Source organism: Procambarus clarkii, chromosome 79 (assembly GCF_040958095.1).
Source record: "Procambarus clarkii isolate CNS0578487 chromosome 79, FALCON_Pclarkii_2.0, whole genome shotgun sequence".
In the NCBI taxonomy this organism is placed as follows: Eukaryota; Metazoa; Arthropoda; class Malacostraca; order Decapoda; family Cambaridae; genus Procambarus; species Procambarus clarkii.
Window position 1 is genome coordinate 4230766 of NC_091228.1, and position 17254 is coordinate 4248019.

A 17254-nucleotide genomic window follows, 5' to 3' on the forward strand; every position below is an offset into this window, starting at 1 on the left:
TGTCACTATGGCGGTGTGTCCACTCACAGGATGAGTGGCGCTGCCCAATACTGTCACTATGGCGGCGTGTCCACTCACAGGATGAGTGGCGCTGCCCAATACTGTCACTATGGCGGCGTGTCCACTCACAGGATGAGTGACGCTGCCCAATACTGTCACTATGGCGGCGTGTCCACTCACAGGATGAGTGGCGCTGCCCAATACTGTCACTATGGCGGTGTGTCCACTCACAGGATGAGTGGCGCTGCCCAATACTGTCACTATGGCGGTGTGTCCACTCACAGGATGAGTGGCGCTGCCCAATACTGTCACTATGGCGGTGTGTCCACTCACAGGATGAGTGGCGCTGCCCAATAAACTCGCCCCTCGGGGCAAAATTTAACAATTTTAAATCAGCGGTGTGCTAGTTACATATACTAATTAGGCTCCTTACGCCCATCCAATGGGCAGCAGATAAGATTTCTGATACTACATCATTTTGAATGCAATTTACATTATTTGAACAATTCTAATGTAATTATCTCTGAAATGTGAATCTGTTTACATTTATTTTATTTAGTTTATCGTTGGGGGGTAGTGGATTTAGATAAATTATAATATATTTATTGTTATATGGCATACACTTGGTTCATTTAGTAATGTAGGTGATACGATAAGATTAATTATACCTATTAAACGCGGGAAACGATGCGCTCTTATTAATAATTCCAGACATAAGGTAATTATCCAATTACTGGCCTCGATGAACCGAATGAAGGGAGGAGTTGGAAGGGAATTGAACGGCTAAATAATACAAGCAAACTAATAATGACACACATATACTCCCAAGGGCAACTTTCATTAAAAAAAAATAGAAACATTGAGTTTTCAAGAACAAGTATATATAAATATATCAGATCAAATTCTTCTAGAATTTACGTACTTGAAATTATCTGTTAGATTAAGGACCTGCCCGAAACGCTGCGCCTACTAGTGGCTTTACAAGATTGTAAATTGCTATGTATTCTCACAAACTCAATGTACCTTGTTGTATATACAAGATTGTAAATTGCTATGTATTCTCACAAACTCAATGTACCTTGTTGTATATAAGTAAATATATAAGATATGAGAGGCACGCTTAGCGCTGCACCTTTGTCAGCGGCCCGCGCGGGGAGGAGACATCTAGCGAGCACCGATCCAACCAGTCAGTTGCCTCGAGGGAACGTGTGCGAGTGGGTGTGTCGAACTCCGCTGCCGTGGGAAAGTCTGACATCTTAGCCGTTTAAGGTGGTGGTAGGAGTGAGTGGTCTGTAAGGAGTGTACACGAGGTAAAGATGAGCAAGAAGTGCGCCAGGTGCGAGAAGGCGGTGTACCCGCTGGAGGAGCTGAAGTGCTTGGACAAGGTGAGTAGGCGTCACCCACCCTCCTTGTCTTAGAGCCCCCCCCCCCCCTCCTCCTCCCTCCTTTTCCTTCAAGTGTCTCTCTCAGCTCCTTGTATAACGTCTTCTCCTCTTCTCCCACATCTTGGCTTACTGTGGGAGGCTGCGGCACTCCCACACAAGTCATCTTACTAGCACACCCCCCTCCCCCCCTTTCTTGGGATTTCAATGCCCCTATTTCTATTTTCTCAAGTTTTTTCTTGTCTTGTAGTTCTGTGGGTCATTTTATTTGTTTGTTTTTGTTTGAATATTCGTGCGTTTGTTTCTTGTTTTAGGAGCTTCGGTGATTTGTTTTTTTGTAAGCTGTTGAGTAATTTGTGAAGTAATTGTTCAGGTATTTTGGGTATGGTTGTGTTGGGAAAGTGACGGTACTGGCCCCTGGTGATGGCTGGGGGCTGGGAAAGTGACGGTACTGGCCCTGGTGATGGCTGGGGGCTGGGAAAGTGACGGTACTGGCCCTGGTGATGGCTGGGGGCTGGGAAAGTGACGGTACTGGCCCTGGTGATGGCTGGGGGCTGGGAAAGTGACGGTACTGGCCCCTAGTGATGGCTGGGGGCTGGGAAAGTGACGGTACTGGCCCTGGTGATGGCTGGGGGCTGGGAAAGTGACGGTACTGGCCCTGGTGATGGCTGGGGGCTGGGAAAGTGACGGTACTGGCCCTGGTGATGGCTGGGGGCTGGGAAAGTGACGGTACTGGCCCTGGTGATGGCTGGGGGCTGGGAAAGTGACGGTACTGGCCCCTGGTGATGGCTGGGGGCTGGGAAAGTGACGGTACTGGCCCCTGGTGATGGCTGGGGGCTGGGAAAGTGACGGTACTGGCCCCTGGTGATGGCTGGGGGCTGGGAAAGTGACGGTACTGGCCCCTGGTGATGGCTGGGGGCTGGGAAAGTGACGGTACTGGCCCCTGGTGATGGCTGGGGGCTGGGAAAGTGACGGTACTGGCCCCTGGTGATGGCTGGGGGCTGGGAAAGTGACGGTACTGGCCCTGGTGATGGCTGGGGGCTGGGAAAGTGACGGTACTGGCCCTGGTGATGGCTGGGGGCTGGGAAAGTGACGGTACTGGCCCCTGGTGATGGCTGGGGCTGGGAAAGTGACGGTACTGGCCCTGGTGATGGCTGGGGGCTGGGAAAGTGACGGTACTGGCCCTGGTGATGGCTGGGGGCTGGGAAAGTGACGGTACTGGCCCCTGGTGATGGCTGGGGGCTGGGAAAGTGACGGTACTGGCCCTGGTGATGGCTGGGGGCTGGGAAAGTGACGGTACTGGCCCTGGTGATGGCTGGGGGCTGGGAAAGTGACGGTACTGGCCCTGGTGATGGCTGGGGGCTGGGAAAGTGACGGTACTGGCCCCTGGTGATGGCTGGGGGCTGGGAAAGTGACGGTACTGGCCCCTGGTGATGGCTGGGGGCTGGGAAAGTGACGGTACTGGCCCTGGTGATGGCTGGGGGCTGGGAAAGTGACGGTACTGGCCCCTGGTGATGGCTGGGGGCTGGGAAAGTGACGGTACTGGCCCCTGGTGATGGCTGGGGGCTGGGAAAGTGACGGTACTGGCCCTGGTGATGGCTGGGGGCTGGGAAAGTGACGGTACTGGCCCCTGGTGATGGCTGGGGGCTGGGAAAGTGACGGTACTGGCCCCTGGTGATGGCTGGGGGCTGGGAAAGTGACGGTACTGGCCCTGGTGATGGCTGGGGGCTGGGAAAGTGACGGTACTGGCCCTGGTGATGGCTGGGGGCTGGGAAAGTGACGGTACTGGCCCCTGGTGATGGCTGGGGGCTGGGAAAGTGACGGTACTGGCCCCTGGTGATGGCTGGGGGCTGGGAAAGTGACGGTACTGGCCCTGGTGATGGCTGGGGGCTGGGAAAGTGACGGTACTGGCCCTGGTGATGGCTGGGGGCTGGGAAAGTGACGGTACTGGCCCTGGTGATGGCTGGGGGCTGGGAAAGTGACGGTACTGGCCCTGGTGATTCCTGGAGGCTGGGATAGTGACGACACTTTCTCAGTGTTAAGAGTACCCATTAGTTCTGGCAGTAGGGAAGTAAGGTAGAACTCTCCAACCAATCTTGTCAAATATAAGAAATATATCTGGAACACAAGTGGAGGCTATAAGAGGCAGTTGTATAAATTAATACATTCTGGGGTACCAGCCGTGCTGTAATGCGTAATAGGCCTAAAAACTGCTTCAAGCAAGTTTTTTTTTTTTAATATCACAATACATGCGTGACCTCGGGCCGGGTTCGAGAAATGGAAGGATTATGATAAGTTACTGCAAGCATGATGTTAAGGCTCTAAGGCCTGCCGACTTAAAGCATAGTTCTTGTTCAGAATTAGGCATGCTTGCATGCATTAGGATACATGCGTGCATGCAATTCCTTGTATATTCGGTGAATGATTTCGAAAGTTCCATTATCACAGTCTTGCTGGGTGAAATGCCTGAATTCTCGCGGGCTCACTGTAGCCCATGCTATCTTGAGGTTATCTTGAGATGATTTCGGGGCTTAGCGTCCCCCGCGGTCCGGTTCTCGAACCAGGCCTTTTATTTTTTTTTTTTTTTTTTTTTTTTTTTTTTTTTTTTTTTTTTTTTACACACCCCCAGGAAGCAGCCCATAGCAGCTGTAACTCCCAGATACCAATTTAATGCTGGGTGAACAGGTGCATCAGGGTGAAAGAAACTGGCCATTTGTTTCCGCCTCCCGCCGGGGATCGAACCCGGAACCTTAGTACTACGAATCCCGATCGCTGTGGACTCGGCTGTCAGGCCCCTTGATCATTTTTTTTTAACTTGATAAAGGTGTGATAATTTTTTTTGGTGTTGTTGACAAATTAATTGTGTACGTGATATAAACTTGCATAAGCTACCTTGTGTTGTATTTTGCACCTACACATGCGTGCATTTGTATCTTGATATATATATTATATACAAATATAATTATATACATATATATATTGGTGTATACTGGCAGCAGGTTTTCTTTTAAACATGTTTCATTGAATATGACCGCATATTCTGTGTTTACTATCTTCTGATTTAGGGCTTCTATCCCTCTATTTTCTTAGCATCAGGGCTTAGCTGAAAGAGGCGTTCTCCAAAACTCATTTTCGTAATTTCAAGGTGAAGAAAAGAAGTGGATTACTATAGAATGTATTACACTTATTTATACAATTTGCACGTTTCGAACCTCCATGGTTCATTCTCAAGTGAAAAGAATTTTCAGGACTGTGTATATAATATACACACACACACACACACACGTGTACAGTATAGCTAAATTCGAATCTCTGGAATGATAATTCAAACGTTACCCGCACAATTCACTGTGGTGGAGTTCTCGTGTGATGCTGATGTCATGGTCATGGGGCGAATTTTTGTTCAGACAACCTAAAGAAATCTTATTTTAAAATGTAAAGATTATGATCTATTTAAATTGTTTATATATGAACTAGGCTATTTTTGTCCAAGGTGGCTTGGTTACCTTGAGGTGCTTCCGGGGCTCAGTGTCCCCGCGGCCCTGTCGTCGACCAGGCCTCCTGGTTGCTGGACTGATCAACCAGGCTGTTAGACGCGGCTGCTCGCAGCCTGACGTATGAGTCACAGCCTGGTTGATCAGGTATCCTTTGGAGGTGCTTATCCAGTTCTCTCTTGAACACTGTCACTGTTCAATGTTCAATGTTGGTCAATACAGCCTTAACATATTTCATTAATTGCGGGAGCTTGAAATAAATTAATGGGCCTCATAAACACATTAGTTGTGAATTGGGCAATATAACACTAGGATACGACTATGCGAGTAAATGTAGTGTATGAACAATTTCATACATAAATGTAATGTAAGTGTAATATATATTTTAAGTGTAGGCTTCTATCTCGATCTGTTTGGAGGCCATTTCCTCCGGAGTATTGAACGTGTTGTAACATAAATGACAAAAGTCTGACATTGAATACTTCCTGTTACTCGACAATCATGTGTGGGGGGGGGGGGGAACACAATAGCGGGTATCCATTTATTGTGGCTCTCTATTGACACATACGCTGATGGGCACATTTTTTTGCCTGTTATTACGTCAACATTGAGCAGTGCGGGTTGTAGTTCCGTCACCCTGGCCTATTAAATCGGTATTTTCTAGTAGATACACCCGGCTGTCTAGATACACCCGGCTGTCTAGTAGATACACCCGGCTGTCTAGATACACCCGGCTGTCTAGTAGATACACCCGGCTGTCTAGATACACCCGGCTGTCTAGTAGATACACCCGGCTGTCTAGTAGATACACCCGGCTGTCTAGTAGATACACCCGGCTGTCTAGTAGATACACCCGGCTGCTTAATATTTTGCTTGGCAGTAAAAGTATAGTTTATTTTTAGAATGGTTCTTGCCTCAAATTAGTCCAGTAAGCTGTAGGTTAATGGATAGTCATGGCATGAGATTAATGCTAGGCTTGATTTATTTGTCATTCGTGGAAAGTAAATGACTTGTTCAGTCACTAGTGAAATAGTTTACTATTAAACATCAGCGTCAACACAGGAGCGGGGCGCTCCTGTGCCAGGCAAGTCCACTTCGGGATCGCCATAACCCGTGCTATGTGGAACTTTAATTCAGAGTAGCTGAATCTAAAACAGCTTAAGAAACGCTAACAGATATTCTGGCGAGTAGGAAAAATCCGTGGCCCATAGCAAAGTGACCTGTGGTTCATGAACTTGTTGGTGTAGGTGCTGGGTTGGAGTTTTCCCCAAGTTCTGGGAAAGGTCATGTGGCTTGCCTTATACGGCGTGGCCTACCTGCCCGCATCTGCCGCTTAATGTGGCTGCCGAGCTCCCTTGTATGGGAGCTCGGTGAATGTGTGTGTACGTTGGCGTACTGTTTGACATTGAAATAAGTTTATTGAGGTCAAATACACACAAAGGGATGAGGTAGCTCAAGCTATTCTCACCCCGTTCAGTACATCGTGTTAATACATACGTACACACATCCCAAACAATAAACATATTACCAAACATTCTGAGAGATAAACATATACATTTCCTAGTCGTACTGTTGATATCCTGCTGAGATGTCTGCCTGTTTACGCTTGGCATTTAACTGGTCATTTGAGACCAATAGACATATTCATGACTGGAACATGTCTGGTTTGTCTGGTGTTCTATTGTCTAAAATCTTTTAGTAGTACAGTATATTTATCTACTTCCCGACGGTTATCTAGATTTGCTTTGGCTTACGGTTATGTGGTTCAGGAATTTAAGCTAACCATTGATTATTGGTGGTCATCCTACAGGGTGCTGTTGGTCGTACCCTTGGCCCTGGGGGGCTTGTATGTAGCAAGGGTCTGTCTGCCGCGTTGCAGACTGGTGTTAGTCTAGTGTAAGGTTTCAAGTGTCGTACAGTGTTAAATGGTCCAGTGCTTAGATATATGATATATATGATATATATATATATATGTGCTTCAGCCTACAGTTTAGACCTATTGTCTTATGTATGACCCTCTGTCCTGCGTGACAGTGAATACTAGCATTATCCTCAATTTAATAAGACTATCAAAATCCTCAGATTAGGCAAAATTGTAATTAATTTTGTCAACAAAGATAATAATAATAATGCTTACTCTAGGGTTTAGGTGTTGGTTACCTGGGGAATAATATTTGGGTATGTTTTGAAATGAATGCAGTTTGTCATTCAGCAATAAGTGGTTTTGAAGATATTTATAATGTAATAAACTAGTTGCAATCTCTACCGGTAATTACTTTACCATCGACTTGGTTCTGGGACGAGGCTATATCTACAAAACACTGGTCGATGACTGTTGTCCAAAAACAACTTGGGGAAACTTGAAGTTTTCTTGGAAATCTCTAGTTTCTGGGGATTTGCGTCTCGTTCAGCTTCCAAACTGCCAAAAGAATTATTGTGATGTACGGGTAAGGAAGTAAGTTCCTTGGAGGAACGTATAGGGCGGACACCCGCCTTTTTATAATTGTACCTGGAATTTACCCGTAGGCAGTATCTGGGTGCCTTGGACTGGGCTGAGCGCTTGCATTTGCCTGGTATGCAAGAGACCTGTTGGCTAGTGAACAAATCCACAAGGGCCGTGACGAGGATTCGAACCTGCGTCCAAGAGCATCCCAGACCGCTGCCTTAATCGACTGGGCTACGACATGGTCAAAAAGAGTTGAAACCGAAGTTCTTTAAAAACGATGATGCGTTACCTGGAGAAGGTTTCGGGGCTTAGCGTCCCCGCGGCCCGGTCCTCGTCCAGGCCTCCTCGTTGCTGGACTGGTCAACCAGGCTGTTGGACGCAGCTGCTTGCCCCGTGACGCACGAGTCACAGCCTGGTTGATCAGGTATCCTTCGGAGGTCATGGTTCACGTAAATACATAATTTCATTGCTGGGTACTCGGGTAGACGCTGTCTCTACGGCTACTGATTTAAACGTAAAGTAACTTGCAGACTAAGCAAGATGCATAATTTATAAATTGAGGAAGATTAAAACGTAAGACTGCTTTGTGTTGATACCTGCTTGATGGGGTTCTGGGAGTTCTTCTACTCCCCAAGCCCGGCCCGAGGCCAGGCTTGACTTGTGAGAGTTTGGTCCACCAGGCTGTTGCTTGGAGCGGCCTGCAGGCCCACATATACCTGCTTGATGGGGTTCTGGGAGTTCTTCTACTCCCCAAGCCCGGCCCGAGGCCAGGCTTGACTTGTGAGAGTTTGGTCCACCAGGCTGTTGCTTGGAGCGGCCCACAGGCCCACATATACCTGGTTGATGGGGTTCTGGGAGTTCCTCTACTCCTAAAGCCCGGCCCGAGGCCAGGCTTGACTTGGGAGAGTTTGGTCCACTAGGTGACTAGGCTGTTGCTTGGAACGGCCCGCAGACCCACATACCCACCACAGCCCGGTTGGTCCGGCACTCCTTGGAGGAATAAATCTAGTTTCCTCTTGAAGATGTCCACGGTTGTTCCGGCAATATTTGTGTTACAGCCCAAGTTTGTCACTTGTACTGTATTAGGAAGCTGTTGAAGATCGCTCTAAAGAGTATCTTGCTTGACTTAATTTGTTAGTTTAGTAGGCTATATACACTTAACCTAGGCTAATAGAATCATCATTATTTTCGTCTAAATACAGTAAGACTGTCAAATTTAAATGGGGTTAAAGGTTATCCTCCCTTGTGTGTGACACACTTGGTAATCTGCGATTGCATGTCCTATCTCGACCCGTATCAGTGGGATGACACAAGCGATCCTGTAATAGGCTAAGAGTGGTGCGCATGTGAGTTGATTAGCCTAGTCCTCTTTTTCATCCAACCTGAAGTTTCATCAACTTCGCAACGAATGATGAACTCGCGCATAACACCAGCAGCACTTGTTGTTGATAGTGATTGAAATTGAAATAAGTTTATTGAGGTCAAATCCACACAAAGGGATGAGGTAGCTCAAGCTATTCTCACCCCGTTCAGTACATCGTGTTAATACATACATATACACACATCACAAACAATAAACATATTACCAAACATTCTGAGAGATAAACATATACATTTCCTCCTTTACACAAGTAGTATGGTATCAGACGTACACATAAATACTTTTATGACCGAGGTATACTGTATAGACAATTTGCAAGACACCTGCAGATAATTCAACAAAAGATTACAGTCTTGGTGCAAAATTCTTATCTCTCTCAAGAATATCTCAACCTACAACCTTTCCGTTGTGACACATCCAGGCTATTTGTTCAGGAATTCATAGTGATCAACATTCACCCATGTAATAGAGGCAAGTTAGTCTTTAAAGAAATTGGAACAAAAAGGGAAGAGAATGTTATAAATCCGTGGTGTAGTGGTAAGACACTCGCCTGGCGTTCCGCGAGCGCTTTGTCATGGGTTTGTATCCTGGCCGGGGAGGATTTACTGGGCGCAATTCCTTAACTGTAGCCTCTGTTTAACGCAACAGTAAAATGTGTACTTGGTTGTAACAACGATTCTTCGCGGCGGGGATCGTATTCCAGGGACCTGCCCGAAACGCTACGCGTACTAGTGGCTCTACAACCATGTAACAACTCTTGTGTATATCTCAAAAAAAAAAAAAAAAAAAAAAAAAAAAAAAAATTGCTGTTGTCAAATGCAATATAGTTGATCATAATAGACGGGCTACTTGACATATCTATACAACTTGCTAAGTTACTGTTGAGTAGATACTGCAGACGTTAATGGAAGATTGGGTAACATCCAATTACCAATTAAATTCCAATTGCAACACATTCAATTACTGTCGTTATCTTGATGATTTCGGGGCTTTAGTGTCCCCGCGGCCCGGTCCTCGACCAGGCCTCGGTCGTGTGGACATAAGGGAAATGGATAGGGATTGGGGGGCCAATCATATCTTACCAGAGGGATGAGTTACTTGGAAAGACTAAGGAATTAAACCTCACGTCACTGAAAAACTTTATTGGAGCTTAGACATACGATTGAGAATTGACATAACAGGTAGTGCTGGGAATGGAGTCTGATTGAAACTAGAATATCCAAAGGTAGCATACCTGCAGAGGGTTTAAGTTTTTCTACTCCCTGACTTGTGATAACTTGGTCCAACAGGCCGCTGCTTGGAGCGGCCCGCAGGCCCATGTAGCCATTACAAGCCGGTTGATCCGGCACTTCTTGCAAGAACTTGTCTAAGGTAGTCTCCAGGAAGCATTTTGTTCAGGCAATATTTGAAAATTCGTGCTGGGAAAATATTGAACAGCCTTGAATCTGATGTTCAGAACTCTCTGAAAATTAGTTTTTTTTTTTTGGCTCTGATTTTTGCCTATGGCACCTTGACTCCTCACTGCTTCTACTGTTTCCTTCCGTATCTTTCGCTCCAACGTGGTTTTTCTACTATACAGGACCTGGCCGGCCAGCATCTTCCACGTGTATATTATTTAATAAATCTTTAGTCTTTGTTTCAAAAAACACGGACGAGTTTTTTAATGAAGCAAAGTTTGCACTCTGACAATAGAGGTGATTATATATTTTTTTGAATTTCAACATGTACTCAACAAATTGTGCTTGTGGGGGTTGAGCTCTGGCTCTTTGGTCTCGAGTAAAATCTCTGGATGTATATGGATGAATACTGAGTAGCATTTAAATGTGTTGTATTCACCTAGTTGTGTTTGCGGGGGTTGAGCTCTGCTCTTTCTTCCCGCCTCAACTGTCAATCAACTGTTTACTAACTACTTTTTTTTTTTTTACACACACACACACACACACACACACACACACACACACACACACACACACACACACACACACACACACACACACACACACACACACACACCAGGAAGCAGCCCGTGACCGCTGACTAACTCCCAGGTACCTATTTACTGCTAGGTAACGGGGGCATTCAGGGTGAAAGAAACTTTGCCCATTTGTTTCTGCCTGGTGCGGGAATCGAACCCGCGCCACAGAATTAAGAGTCCTGCGCGTTATCCACCAGGCTACCAGGCCCCCCTACCAGGCCTGTAGCTTGTGTATTTGAAGGTGTCATTACCAAACAACAAAACTGATTGTCTAAGTTAGAAAATATGTAAACCATGTTGGTAACTGTTTTGCTCAGGCTATGACTTAAATTTTGCCATAATATGTACTAGACGTTATAATGACACTACATGAACTAGTGCAGAGGATAAAAAGAGCTTTAATTAAGGGCGATAAACGTATATATAATTTGGAAAAATAAGTTCAGATACCAGTTTCGCCTTGAAGTCTGACCTCTGCACCTGCCCCAGTCCACTCTCGCTTGCCGCCCTCCCTTCACTGTCTGCCCCAGTTCACCCCCCCCCCTCCCTCCTCCTCCCCCCTGTTTCTCCCTGGCCCTGTTCGCTCTCACTTAACCCCTCCCCCCACCCCCCACTCTCCTAGTCCACTCTCGCCTACCCCCCCCCCCCACACCTCTTCCCCCTCTCCTCGTCCGCTCTCCTCCCTCTCCCATCCCCCTCTCGCCTTCCCCCCCCCCTCCCCCGCAGCTGTCGGGTACCTATTTGCAAGTCCCAGGTACCTATTTACTGCTAGGTGAACAGGGGCATCAGGGTAAAAGAAACTGCCCCTTTGTTTTCGCCATCGCCGGGGATCGATCCCCAGACCCTAGGATTACGAATCCCGAGCGCTGTCCACTCGGCTGTCAGGCCCCATGTACCGTTCCTCGTGTACTCTGGGACTGGTCTAAACGTTGTCCCTGATGCTCGGCAGGTTTGAACATTTGGGCTATTTAGTTATGCCTCTCCACATACCTCCCTTCCCCCCCCTTAGCCTTAACCCCCCCCTACCCTTAAACCCTTCCCCCCCCTACCCTTAAACCCCCCTACCCTTAAACCCCCCTACCCTTAAACCCCCCTCTACCCTTAAACCCCCCTACCCTTAAACCCCCCTACCCTTAAACCCCCCTCTACCCTTAAACCCCCCCTACCCTTAACCCCCCCTACCCTTAAACCCCCCTACCCTTAAACCCCCCTCTACCCTTAAACCCCCCCTACCCTTAAACCCCCCTACCCTTAAACCCCCCTACCCTTAAACCCCCCCTCTACCCTTAAACCCCCCCTACCCTTAACCCCCCCTACCCTTAAACCCCCCCTATACCCTTAAAACCCCCCCTACCCTTTACCGCCCCCCCCTCCCTCTGCCCAGTACCCACGCTACACCCATTTACACACACTCCTTCCCACCCATCTTCACTTACATTCACACTCTCTCTCTGCTCGTCTCCGTTTACATAATAAACCCCTCCCCCTCTCCTCCAACCCCCACCAACCCCCACCAACCCCCTCCAACCCCCTCCAACCCCCTCCAACCCCCACCAACCCACCCGCGAAGATGTTTGTAATTTAGTAATTTAAGTAGACATGTTGGCGGTCTCTCGAAGATGCCACTTAAATAATGTTCCAGTTGCTTTTTCTAAATTGCTCCTTGAAATTTCCGTTCTGTTGGTGAAAATGAACTACCGTACAATTTGTCTTCAGATATGATGTTGAATCGTGTAGTTTGAAGCAGTCTTTAGTCAGTTGAAAATCCGATCAAAATGGTTCCACTTCTACTCGTCACTTCCCGCAAAACACAGACCGAAACTACGACGTTGGTACAACGTTCGAACAAGTTTGAACACCACCTAACCAGTTATAACAACCAATATAGCAAGTTGTAACAACGTTCTAATACGTCATAAACACGTTAAGCCAAGATGTAACAACTTTATTACAAGTTGTAACAAGCGGAAAATAGTTACGGTTTGTGTTTCCAGGGTTAGGCTATCTCTACCATACCCACGGGATGGGTATGGGATGCATAATAAATTAAAATTGAATTGAAATCTTCTTTCAGGGCCCCTTAAAGTACAATTGAGCAATGAACGGATAAGGCGAACTGAACTGTAACTGGCCAGTTTCCATAACGGTTATTTTTACCATATCTTGAGGTTATCTTGAGATGATTTCGGGGCTTTAGTGTCCCTCCAGGCCTCCACCCCCAGGAAGCAGCCCGTGACAGCTGACTAACTCCCAGGTACCTATTTACTGCTAGGTAACAGGGGCATTCAGGGTGAAAGAAACTTTGCCCATTTGTTTCTGCCTCGTGCGGGAATCGAACCCGCGCCACAGAATTACGAGTCCTGCGCGCTATCCACCAGGCTACGAGGCCCCCATCCAACCAAAGACCATGGTTGTAATGCAGAGATTGGCCGTATAGTTGGACCAAATCGTTGTTTAGTTCATTGAATATGCATCCGCATACCCATCATGTGGGCGGTAGTGGCAAGGGGTTACAGTTTCAGGTTACAGTTACAGGTTACAGAGACGCCTAATGGGGCTCGGGCGGGGCGGGTGGTGTCCGGGCTTTGATGGTCTGGTGGGTGGGGGGTGGGGGGGGGGGATTAAGTGTGTTGTGGCTAGGTGTAGGTTAGGGTAGGAGTGCTTTTGGCTAGGCGCCGGTGTGAAATGTGGCGCGGGCGGATAGGAGGTCTGGTGGACGAGGAAGGAGTGTAGTGGTGGTGTTTGAGGATGTGTGTGTGGGGGGGGGGGGGGGGGATGGGTTAGTGGCTAGGCATGGGTGAGAGGGGAAGTATTGTGTTGTGGGTGCCTAGGCGCCACCTGGATGAGGTCTGCTTGGAAGCATGAGGGTGAAGTTTGTTGACAGAAGCGCTTGGGGAGGAACACCAGAGGACGGAGTGTTATTCAGGGATTTAAAACTCCGTTAGAGGAGGATTTATGAGCCCTTCTGACACAGTGGTGGAGGGCGTTGACCCTGGGAGCGGCCCTTTTGACTCTCCATCTGTCCGCGGTTGGGCACCATTCCTTTCCCCCCGTCCCATCCCAAATCCATATCCTGACCCCTTCCCAGTGCTATATAGTCGTAATGACTTGGCGCTTTCCCCTTAATAGTTCCCTTCCATCTGTCCGCCTGTGAGAATATAATGGTCTCGGATACTTGTACTCTGCCCACCTGGGTGCCCCTGCAGGAGTTTAGCTCCTGGGTTTCGACTCTTCGCTTCAAATCAACTGGGGTGTGTGAGGTTTGAAGCGAGTTAGGTTGTCTGTGACACCCGCTTTTGAAGCTGCGTAGGTAATGGGGTTTGTCTCAAACATCTCGTTTTTAGAGCATTCCATTTGTCCAATAACTACATTCTTGAGGTTATCTTGAGATGATTTCGGGGCTTTTAGTGTCCCCGCGGCCCGGTCCTCGACCAGGCCTCCACCCCCAGGAAGCAGCCCGTGACAGCTGACTAACACCCAGGTACCTGTTTTACTGCTAGGTAACAGGGGGCATAGGGTGAAAGAAACTCTGCCCAGGACAGGGCCCGGATTACTTCGTTTTGTAACTGCTCTGGGACCAGATTCACGAAGCAGTTACGCAAGCACTTATGAACCTGGGACCAGAGTCACGAAGCAGTTACGCAAGCACTTACGAACGTGTACATCTTTCCTCAATCTTTGACGGCTTTGGTTACATTTATTAAACAGTTTACAAGCATGAAAACTTGCCAATCAACTGTTGTTATTGTTATAAACAGCCTCCTGGTGCTTCGAGCTCATTAACTGTTTAATAATTGTAAACAAAGCCGCCAAAGATTGAGAAAAGATGGACAGGTTCGTAAGTGCTTGCGTAACTGCTTCGTGAATCTGACCCCTGGACGGCGCGTACTACAGAATTGCTCCGACGTGGATTGATTTAGAGGTTCCGAAACTCCTTTGCTCGGATTGTTCAAGGTAGGCTTAGCGTTAGCCAACCTTGCTTAGGCTGTGCAACTGTTCTATATTATTATTTTGATGTATTTTTTGCCGACGGGTCTTGTATTATAATAAACTATATCTTCCTAACTATATATATGAGTGGGATTGGGTGGTTATAGATACGAGCTGCCTCGTATGGGCCAATAGGCCTTCTGCAGTTACCTTTGTTCTTATGTTCTATGTTCCTCTGTCCGGTTTGCTGCTCACATTAAGGGCTTCATTACTTTACACTTGAGTTAGTCTTGGTAGTTTCTTGGCCTTGTATTGTGTTCATGCAGTATATTTAATATACTGCAGTATATTTAATATACTGCAGTATATTTAATATACTGCATGAATAATATACTATAATATACCTACTGCAAATATAATCATATACTGCATATACCTACTGCAAATATCATATTTGCAGTAGGCAAACATTATCGTTTATTCCATTTTAAGTTATTCAGGCCGCACTGATTAGAAATAGGGATGGTAGCGATTACTGTGGCACTCTACAGATGACCCTAATATCCAGAATCTTATGTTTTTTAGATTTAACTACTCTGAATAGACAGTTGCAAGTAGTACGGGCTATGGTGAGCCCGTAGTGGACTTTCCTGGCACAGGAGCGGGGCAAGTAGCACGGGCTATGGTGAGCCCGTAGTGGACTTTCCTGGCACAGGAGCGGGGCAAGTAGCACGGGCTATGGTGAGCCCGTAGTGGACTTTCCTGGCACAGGAGCGGGGCAAGTAGCACGGGCTATGGTGAGCCCGTAGTGGACTTACCTGGCACAGGAGCGGTGCAAGTAGCACGGGCTATGGTGAGCCCGTAGTGGACTTTCCTGGCACAGGAGCGGGGCAAGTAGCACGGGCTATGGTGAGCCCGTAGTGGACTTTCCTGGCACAGGAGCGGGGCAAGTAGCACGGGCTATGGTGAGCCCGTAGTGGACTTACCTGGCACAGGAGCGGTGCAAGTAGCACGGGCTATGGTGAGCCCGTAGTGGACTTACCTGGCACAGGAGCGGGGCAAGTAGCACGGGCTATGGTGAGCCCGTAGTGGACTTACCTGGCACAGGAGCGGTGCTGTAACGTGTTCTACTCATGTTATAGAAGTACGCCTTTATATACTGGAACACCTTCACTGTCACTCCTGCCCATTTAAACATTTTCACCACACTAGATTCCTGTGAGGGGTTAACTTCGTGTGGCTAACCACCACCACTTGGAGAACTAAAGACAGTCTGCCCAGTCATGGAACTTTGTTGAATTTGTGAAACGGGTGTTGCAGTCTTTGGACTCTTGCTGGTTTTGTGTAAGTGTGTGTGTGTGTGTGTGTGTGTGTACGTACTCGCCTAATTATACTCGCCTAATTGTGCTTGCGGGGGTTGAGCTTTGGCTCTTTGGGCCCACCTCTCAACTGTCAATCAACTGTTGTAAAGATTCCTGAGCCTACTGGGCTCTATCATATCTACATTTAAAACTGTGTATGGAGTCAGCCTCCACCGCATCTCTGTCTAATGCATTCCACCTGTTAACTACTCAGAAAGAACTTTTTCAGTGTCAAACGTCCCTGTGTGTGTGTGTGTGTACTGGCCCAATTGTGTAGGTAGTGCACGCTTGCTCTCACTCTCTCTCGTACTTAGAGAATTAGGCGTAGTTGAGCAGCAGCTCTTAGCCACTACCATTTCAGCTATCGCCACATGCAGTGTGGTGCGTGAGTCAGTTGTTATTTACCATAACTTTGAAAAAAAAATCTGGTGTAATTATTCTAGACTGCCTCCTTATCTAACTCGTTCCACTTGTTCACTTATCGCGATACAACAGTCACTTATCGCGATACAACAGTGCTCTATGCGTCTCTGTGGCTCGCGTCCCGAGTCTGTCTTCTACGTACTCGCCTAGTTGTGCTTGCGGGGGTTGAGCTCTGGCTCTTTGGTCCCGCCTCTCAACTGTCAGTCAACAGGTGTACAGATTCCTGAGCCTATTGGGCTCTATCATATCTACACTTGAAGCTGTGTATGGAGTCAGCCTCCACCACATCACTGCCTAATGCATTCCATTTGTCAACCACTTTTGACACTAAAAAGTTCTTTCTAATATCTCTGGAATACGTTGACGCGATAGCTCGTTTTCTACCCCTGGTAGTTCCTCTATTAGAGATTCTTGTTATTTGTAAAATATGGTTCCTTCTGTCTGCCCAAGACTGTTAGTCAAACCCTATTCTACAAGCATTCTCCCCTATTCTAAGGGGAGCCGGTCGGCCGAGTGGACAGCACGCGGTACTTGTGATCCTGGGGGTCCCGGGTTCGATCCCAGGCGCCGGCGAGAAACAATGGGCAGAGTTTCTTTCACCCTATGCCCCTGTTACCTAGCAGTAAAATAGGTACCTGGGTGTTAGTCAGCTGTCATGGGCTGCTTCCTGGGGGTGGAGGCCTAGTAGAGGACCGGGCCGCGGGGACACTAAAAAGCCCCGAAATCATCTCAAGATAACCATCTCAAGATAGCCATTCGTTGACTATTGTGCATTAATATATTGGGTGTGTATCTTCTTGAGGTTATCTTGAGATGATTTCGGTTTTTTTTTAGTGTCCCCGCGGCCCGGTCCTCGACTAGG

The 17254-nt window shown here is 47.5% G+C and overlaps 1 protein-coding gene across 3 annotated transcripts in view; it reads left to right on the forward strand.

Moving 5' to 3' along the window:
- Positions 1 to 1171: 1171 nt before the first annotated feature.
- The window catches only part of Lasp (LIM and SH3 domain protein Lasp), a 141969-nt gene continuing 125886 nt past the window's right edge, over positions 1172 to 17254 (forward strand). For all 3 annotated transcript variants that reach the window (XM_045752401.2, XM_045752402.2, XM_069314459.1), the window contains exon 1: positions 1172 to 1385. In XM_045752401.2, the coding sequence (XP_045608357.2) occupies positions 1317 to 1385 (69 nt within the window). In that variant the 5' untranslated portion in view covers positions 1172 to 1316. The remainder of the gene's footprint in view (positions 1386 to 17254) is intronic.